The sequence below is a fragment of the Brachyistius frenatus genome, unplaced genomic scaffold (assembly GCF_029030835.1).
Source record: "Brachyistius frenatus isolate BFR_SWC_R1_liver_20210118 unplaced genomic scaffold, ASM2903083v1 Contig_49, whole genome shotgun sequence".
Lineage (NCBI taxonomy): Eukaryota > Metazoa > Chordata > Actinopteri > Embiotocidae > Brachyistius > Brachyistius frenatus.
Window position 1 is genome coordinate 826,760 of NW_027210648.1, and position 9,145 is coordinate 835,904.

Consider the following 9,145-nt stretch of genomic DNA (forward strand, 5'->3'; position numbering starts at 1 on the left):
GCTAACAATGAGTAAACAGTAATAAACTAATAGTAGGAGAGTTAAAGGGAAATTATATTAAATAATATGTTGGAGTCAAAGTGCACTGAATGAATAAAATAACAAAACCAATATGAAAAATATCATACACATCAATAAATAAATACCAGGAATAATAGTCAAAAAATTATAATAAAACTAGATATAATAGATAAAAAACAGAGTCAAACTGCTAATAAAAGACAAAGGGAACTACAATCAATAAGATGGAATAGAGACATTTTAATTGTTAATACAATGAACTAGATGATTAAAATAAATCATGACCACAAAACCTTCACATCAAAAGTCAAGCTAAACAGATAGATTGTAAGTTTGTATTTGAAGATATCAAAAGTTTCAGCTGCTCTCAAATCCACAGGCTGAAACCAGCTGAGAAACTGTCGGACGCAAGTCGGCCGAGGACGCTGACACAGGACCCGGAGGTGCTTTGTGCTTTGGTGAGAGAGAGGTATAGATAATAATCGTATGCAGGGAGGAAGAGAATCCCATAGTCTGGCAGCAGCTGTAGAGAAATCCTTGTCCTTGCAGTGTTTGTACAAAGATCTCAGGTATATACAAGAGTTTACGTTCCTATATGATATCACACAGAACGTAAACTCTGGAATATAAGAAGGGAAGAGACCATTTAACACTGATCTGAGTTTGGAGGAAATGCAAAGCTGACTGAAAACCCCAATTTGACCACCTGACTGATGTGTTTGTTCAAATTTAAATGCTGAATCAAAGACTTGTTTTGCTTGTAATTTAATGAAAGGGAAAAAAGTGAGGAGAAATAATGTAGGTTAAAAATAATTTAAGCACAGAAAAACTCAAAACAATAATTTTGCCTACATCTTTAGCAATATAAAGTATGTAGTGCTGTAAAAATAATTCAGTTAACAGAAAAAGAAATGTAGTTACAATTAATTTCCATTAGAGGGCAACACTACACAAGAAATGTGTTTAGTTTGACATGAAGACACTTTTGTACCATATCCACAATTTACTAAGTGTATTATTTTTGGGTCCAAATTTCATAGAGATATTTATGAGGTTTGATGGTTTGAGGGTTCATTAGGACAGTTTCAGTAGTACATGCAACATGTTGGCAGTGTGTGGTGCAAGCAACTGATCAATCATCAACTTCACCTATTTATTTATTTTATTTGTTGCTTATGGAGAGGCCACATCATACTAAAAAACCTCAGAAAAACGCTCATTCTGTCACTCGCACACTGATGGTTGTCAACTTGTCGTTCACTTTCATTTCAGAAAAATAGTAAGTCACTGATGAGCTTTATGCTGAACGAACTGGCCTAAGCAGTCAAGTATGGGAGCACTGTGTGTGTCATACTGCTTCATACCAAACACCAACACACTATATAAAGTGTTTATTGAGCCATTAAAGACGACGAATAGAAAGAAAGAAAGTGTTGGGAAAAACAGCAAAAGTTGACTTTGTTCAGATTTTAAAATGAAACTAACCTGAAACTTTTTTTGTAAATACAAGTATTTTTGAACATCATATTATGTTCTTTATTCATATAGCACATTTTAAAAACAGGTTTACAAAGTGCTGTGCAGAAAGAACACATAAAAGACATTGACAAAATACACGCAAAATACATGGTAAATATACTGTTTACATGAATAAAACATAATAATTAGACATAACAGCAAAAGTACAACTAATTCCAAGCGTCATTGTGGTTTGGCTGAAAACACGAAAGGAATTTTCTTTCTACTTCTTTGAAAAAAAGAAAACGCCTATCAGAACTAATGGCATGATTGAAAACTCGAGCATTTAAGAAAAGGGTTGATGGGAAAGTTAGTAATCTGGGAGTACAACATGAAAATGTATTGCAGGCATACTGACAGTGGAATGCATAAGTTAATACAAATATACTATTGTCTGTGTTCTATACTGTAGTGGTTGTACATATATCGTAACAGTTGAGAGTAAAAGGTCATTCTTGATCTGGGTTTAACAATCGCTGGACAAAACCATTTTCACATAAGGTCCACTTACTAACTTTTTCGGCAGCTTTTTGTGTCCTCCCTCAGCAGAAGGGAGTCTGCCCAGTTGTTATTTCAGTATTTGACTAGGCTGTATGACGTTGCTAGTAAGTGGAGCTTGAGGTACATTTTTGTCAGTAAACAAACATTTTTAAAGGGTTTATTCACTGAAATTGAAAAAAGGAAGATGTTTTTGTATGGTATACAGCTATCAAGGTAGTTTGGGTTTTATCTCCCTAAGTTTTGAGAAATCTTTCTTTGAGATTTCTCCTCCATCCCAATTAATTAAATTTTGATTGTGGTATTCACAGCATTAAAAAATTGAGAAGCAACACCGCTCCCCGTAAACTGGTTACTCTGGAAAATCTTGCTGTTACAAGTACAGTTAGTTATAAAGAACTTGATAAAAACTGTAACAGCAATGAGGTCTGTCAATTATCCAGGAGAGTGGAAACTTTGTTTCAGAAAAGAGATGTTGCTGTTGAATTTTAAAAAACAAGCAAAAAAATAACAAATAAATAATAATAAAAAAAAATCAACTAAGGCACATAAAACTTAATTTAAAAAAAACACCTGCATAGTTGTATGCCAGATTTGATTTTAGCGTTTTTATAATTGAAGTGTACTGACCCTTTAAAAGGATAGGTTGACAATTTGGGAAAGAGTTGGGTGAGTAGTTTGATCCCACTCCCATGTATGAAGTTACAGTTAGCTGCTGAGCTTACCATAAAGACTGTAAACAGCGGGAAAACACCTGATGGACTTTGTACAAGATACTGTATGCTGTATATTGGACACTGTCCGTTTCCACTCTTAAAGCTCAGCTAAGCATCTCCTGGTTGTAGGTTCATATTCAATGGTCAAATATGACTATATATAACTGGTATCAATCTTTTCATCTTGGCAAGAGAGTAAAAAGTCGTACTTCCAAATTGACAAAACGGTAACAATCCAAATTAAATCGGAGCAGTATAAAAGGGACTATTTCAAAATCACACAAATTTACCTAAATCCACGACAGACTATTTGCGCTTACAAAAGATTAGAAATAGGGAAGTGTTTGAGCTGCAAAAATGCACTCGCATGAACTGAAAACAAAATGAAAAAGAAAAAATCAAGACATGACACAAGCCATGATGTTTTCTCTGGGTCATCTAAACTTTCTGTAGCGGTAACAACATTGTGCGCTCAGCATGATCGATGTACAAGTTGATGAAAGATCATGAAGAAAGGGGCGGCTTGATAACCGAGTTGTCAGGGTACATGCCGGGTGCAGATGCCACCAGCAAGTCCCCAGTTGTATATTTTCTTTTACTGCAAGTTATTCCCGCATAATCTTAATAAAGGCAAAACTTTCCAGGAAAAAAAAAGATCAAAAAGTGAATTTACTCTGAACCTCTGTGTCCGCTTTAAAAAAAAGATGAAATGCTCAACATTTGATGCCATATGGGATGTTACGACCGTCCGTCACTTAGACACTTACACCCATTTGCAAAAGAAACACTTGATTCCTGATTGATGCTCTCTTTGACTTCAATGGGGAGCGAGTCAAAGAGGTGATCCTCCACCATCAGGCAGCTCCTGCGGAGGAGGCCGCACTGACCGAGCTGAGCCGGGAGACGATCCAGACAGTTTCCTTTCAATTCCAGATGTGCAAGCTGCGAGAGTTGGCCAATTTTCTCAGGAATGGAAGAGATACAGTTATGGCCAAGACATAATGTCCTTAGTTTGGTGCACTTGAACAGTTGCTTGGGGACGACCTCGACTTTGTTGCCTGTAATGGCAAAATGTTGGAGGTTCTGCAGAAAGCCCGCCTCCAGTGGTATTACTACTATAGAGTTATGGCTAACATCGAGGTACCTCAACTTGAGAAGGGTGCATAACGATGAGGGTAGAGATTCCAGCTTGTTGTGCGAAAGATAGAGTGATTCGAGATTTTTGACGTGGCTGATTGAAAGAGGAATGGTGATGATCTTATTGTGCCAAAGTTTGAGGCACGTTAGTCTTTTGAGGTGCTGAAAGCTGATGATCTCCTCAATGGTACGAATGTTGTTGGACTTTAGATCAAGCTCCTGAAGGGTGTTTAAACTGAAGATGGCGTGTGGGATTCGCTCCAGCTCACAGTTATGAAGCTCCAGCTCTCCAAGGTTCATCATTTTCTTCAAACTATTCAGCACTAAGAGCTTTGTGCCGTCATTGTGGATAACCAGCTTGATCAGATGTGGGGACAGATCTGTTATGTTTGTCGGGATCTTTGTGAGGTTGCTTTTGAGATGCAGAATCTTTAAGTGCCTGAGATCTCGCAGAGACTCGAGTCCGATCAGTTTGTTGTTTTCAGAGTTCAGGTTACCCACCAGGTACAGTTCCCTTAGATTTTTCAACAAATATACCCAGCTAGGAATCTCAGCGACATCAGTGAATTTGACATGAAGGCACCGGAGGTGATCCCGAAGAAAAATGAAAGCAGTCTGTTCAACTTTGGCAGGACAGTGGTAAAAGTGCAGCTCCTGGAGGTTTATCATTTGTGAGATCTTAGCTGTTATCCTGGCCTCTGGGATTAATTCGAGTTTGAGGATTTCCAAGTCAGTGAGATCGAACACGGCGTCCGGCACTCCAGACAGCATGAAAAGATGAAGTTCTAACTTTTCTTGAGGATTTCGCGTTACATGCTGCCTCAACTTCTCAAAGGTCCACTCGTGGTTTAGGCTGATCTCTCGAAGTTTGTTCTCACTCACCTCAGAGAGAAAAACCCCAAAACGCTTTGAATACAGCTGATCGTATTGATCAACCATGTGGAGGAGGAACGCAAAGTCATTCTTAACATCAGGAATGTCACTGAAGCTGCTCTCCTCTCTGACTTTTTCAAAGGAATACTCCTTGAGTGGTCTGCGAAAAAGCCAGAATAGTGTGTATATGCAGATGATGCCATAAGCGCATATGAGAGCAATATAACTGACAAGGAGTTTCTTTAACATAAAAGCCATGTTATGTGTACAATGGAACTTAGCATATCCAGTCAAATGCTTGATTTCAGGCTCACACACATGGTCAAAATCTATAGAGGCAACAAATGTCATTGTGTAGCACAGGATCAAAATAAATTTCACTGTTTTGATGACTGTCTGGATGGCATAGAGTCTGTAAATCAGATCACTGTCTTCCACATGGGCACGGAATTTACGGACTTTTTCAAACAAGGCCTTCGCTTGCTCGCCGTCTTTCTTGTCCAGTATGGTCATGGAGGGAATTTCACTCACAAGCTTTTCAGCAGAAAAAGTGACCCCGGATTTGGTCAGCACTGGAGCGGACTGGTTTGGACTCCCCTCCTCGCTGCTCGTGGACAGATGTTTCAGGAGAGAGGAGGCACCAGCCAGCCTCTGCTTGTTCTCCTCCGAGTCCTCGCACGCAGTCTCGGACAGTGCTTTGGTAGTCCAGGGTGATTCGAAACATTTTCCTAGTATGGAAACAAAGTGTTCTATTTTTGAACTTGTCTTTGGGTATTTGAACCAGAAGTTGCTGCTGACCATTAATACAATAGTGTGAATTAGAGCGAGGTATGGGAAATATTTGGAATACCAAGGGAGGGCAACATGGTAGCACATCTGGTTGACAAAAACATACTGCTGAAAGTCCAGCTTGGTCCTGACACCTGTAGGCTGGGGCTGCCCAATTGTAGATGACTGTGTGAAGTGAATTGTGGGGGCAATGCTGTCATGAGGCCTTTTAGCCATAAGAGGAGCAGCTTGCTCCCCAATGGCGCTCTCTTTGTTCCATAAACCATCAGCCGGCTCGGGTGGTTGTGGTTCCAAGAAGCCACCGTCCCCCTCCGGAGTTTGTTCCAGAATGGGGAGACAAACCACTTGGTCCTTAGTTAACTGCATGGTTCCAGAGAATATGGCCAACATCAGCATGACAATACCAAGATAATCCATAAAGACATCCCACCATGGTTTCAGGATTCGATAAGTTGGCTGGATGTCGTTCAGGGAGGCTACTTCTGTGAGGGTGAACATTCCTGCAACAGAGAACATGATTTAGCATGCCTGATTTGAAATGATATTATAAAAAATATGCATTGGATTTGACTGCAGTAGATTATCCCTATGTTTTTTTTGTTGTTGTAATTGCACTGCCCCACTGAATTGTTTCCACATAATATGTACAGTCTACGTCCATAATGGACACAGAATAGGAGAGGTTGTTACTTTCTCGCGTGGGCTTTGGCACAAGCAGCTGTAAGGTGCCTTGCAGCTACCCAGCCCTTCCCAACTCTCACTTGTTAGGTCTGAAATTACTATTTTCCACCAGGAATTTGAACTTGAATGGGTGACAAAGTGGTAAATATCATAAAAATAAAATAAATAAAATAAAACAATCTAAATATATAAAACAACAATAAAACTGTGACTAATATATGATGTACAACAGCAATTTATTGACGCATTTACAAGTGGCTCTCACAAGCAATGTGATGACGAAGAATATATCCAGGCTGTAGAGATTATGTCTGGTCATAATCTATTATTTACGTGTTGCAGGGGTTTGTTCATGGGTGCAGTTTAGAGAACTCGGAAGGATTGCAATCCAATGGAATTCAACAGTCTTGCCTTTTAGGACAGTCAAAATATTATAAGGGTCCCTGACAGAGATAGGGAGGTGTTGTACTTTACGACTTTGTCTCTTTAAACTCTAATTGTTAAAACAAAATTTAGGCATGGCCATATTTCCCAGGCACACTTGGAGGAGGCTCCAAGAGGACAGCCTTATGAGATTGTTATGGATTTATAGAGAGGAGCCCGCCTTTGAACTGAGACAGAGATTTTGTGTCTGTGTGTATGGCATGTGCAACACAAACACTGCACGGTGCACACCTGAAACAACTTATGTCTGAATCATCAATTATATCTGTTTTCTGTGCAGCATGTTTTTCTCTGCAACTTACTCTAAACGAGCCAAATGAAGTTCACATTGGCTGCCCACACATACCCACTGTCATATGGCCTTATGAAGCCTTGTTGACTGTATACTGTCAACAAGGCAGTACAGTAGATGAAAACAGCCTGTATATGGAAAACTCAGTTTACAAATCAAAGGCTTTCAGTGCTATTATAAAGAAAGACACATTAGATAATGAGAACAGGTCATTTCTGTTCCACTGCGACTTCAACCTTGTGTGCGAGTAGAGAGCATGAAGGTCACTACTTTGAATGAGGCTGCAGAGCAGGCTGAGACCGGCTCCAGCAGCAGCAAGACGCATCCACAGACGCAAAACAAGAGGTGGAGATGATGTCCGTGAAGCCTTTTAACGCTGCACTAAAATGTGGGTTCCGCGGGAGAACATCACGTCCTATTAACATGAAAGCAGTACACAGCAAGATCTGCACAGTCCCGTTACATTCTACAATGCTGTTTAGCCTGCTAACATGATTGGGCCAGAGCATTGCGGTGATATTTGTAGACCTAAGAGGACCTTCACTCATACGGCCAGATACGCACCTTCGGGGGGTCTGATCCAGTTAGGTGGATTCCAGGGGTACCGAAAAACGCCTCTTCTTACATGCCATCTTTCGCTGATGTGATGAAGCCGTCCATTCTTCGCACCAGTTCAACCGTGGGCCTCCTGGCTGGGCTGTAAGCAGCTTAGCTGGCTACCCCCACTCCGCTTCAGATGGTCGGGTCCTCTGCCTCTGACTGGCGACGCAGCCCGCGCGGCAGCACCACCAGCTGCTGGAGGTGCACCCGCCTTGATGCTATTCACGCATTCACCGAAGCGGTTCCGTCAGGTCCATCAGTTGGCACGGTTGTAACGTGCAGGATCCTGATGCTGCACAGATGTTGTTTTCCACATCAGCTGTTTGGACAATAGGTTTGAAAACCGTGCACTGATTGACAGTGAACGGCGAGATGACCCGCTCTATAGTTAGGGACCGTCGCAAAAGGGCGAACCCCTGATTTAAAGTTAAATCACAGCTTCAAAAACGTTACCATCAGAGACACCAATTCATTTGCCTCTGGATCCCATCCTTTGAAATGTATAGTTCTGCTATTTTTCCCACAGCAGCTTTGCTATTACATTTGGTCGCTGATACTTAAAACCACAGTGTACACTAAGGGACAACAATTTGAAATGATCTTTTTGGGTAACAGAGGTGCATTAATGGTGGTGTTGATCAATGTTGTTTGTCCCTGCAAAAAAACAACAACAAAAAAACATTAATCCAATTTTAAAACTGTTATACATTTGACATATTTAGCACTCCTTTAAATCCTCTATTAAACTTGCAGTGTGGAACTTTTGTCTCCCATCTTATATAGGCTACATTTTATTTATGTAATAGGGCCTATTATTATCAAGTAATGTATTAATGTAACTTAGCCTTTATATGTAACATTACTTATGTAGTGATTTTTAATTCAGACTATGACTCATACAGACTGAGGCACTTTTTGCATATCTCTGTGACACCAGCGGGCTTTGACAAAAACAGCAGTGTTTGATGCCCTGGGATCACAACAAGTTTGAAAAAATAAGAACTCAAAATTCTAAAAAATTATTTCATAATTAAAAGATCAGGATCCCATTGTTATGAGAAATGATCTTATAATAGCAAGATAGTCATAATTCCAACATAAGATGGGGTTTTTTTTCCTTTTAATGAATGTAAGTACGGTGAATAAAGTTCTAAATCTTCTGTGAATTGTAATCTGTTGCAGCCAAATTCTTATATGTTGGGGGAAAACTATTCTCTTGTTTGTTTTTTCCTAAATAACCTGTCAAATTCTTGTTACACACACTTCAGACAAACTTTATTTTCTCATCAGTGCCTAATGAAGGCATAATAATAGAATAATCTTCTTTGTTGTTATTAATCCTCATGAGCCAGCAGATGATATCCTATCTAACACCACAACTGAAAATAGGACAAGTTGCTGTTTAAAGTCACAATTTTCGGATACTTTTAGACACTTCAGCGCTATTGTTAACATGTCGTATCATCATTTGTCAGGTTAAACCAATCAGATCAACATCAGTCTTTCTTCTTTTAAATTTTGGTGATGTGACTTTGGTGACTTTTATAAATTCCAACCTAACACATTTATAAATCAA

At 39.6% G+C, this 9,145-nt stretch overlaps 2 protein-coding genes across 2 annotated transcripts in view; one reads left to right on the forward strand and one right to left on the reverse strand.

Moving 5' to 3' along the window:
- The window catches only part of LOC138624091 (kynurenine--oxoglutarate transaminase 3-like), a 262,875-nt gene that overhangs the window by 226,999 nt on the left and 26,731 nt on the right, over positions 1–9,145 (forward strand). The gene's annotated exons all lie outside the window — the stretch shown is intronic.
- lrrc8db (leucine rich repeat containing 8 VRAC subunit Db) lies at positions 1,463–7,910 on the reverse strand. The gene is made up of 2 exons (XM_069703985.1): positions 7,534–7,910; positions 1,463–6,052 (listed from the first exon to the last, which is right to left on the reverse strand). Exon 2 carries the CDS (start codon positions 6,048–6,050, stop codon positions 3,492–3,494), a length of 2,559 nt encoding a protein of 852 aa, XP_069560086.1. The 5' UTR covers positions 6,051–6,052; positions 7,534–7,910; the 3' UTR covers positions 1,463–3,491.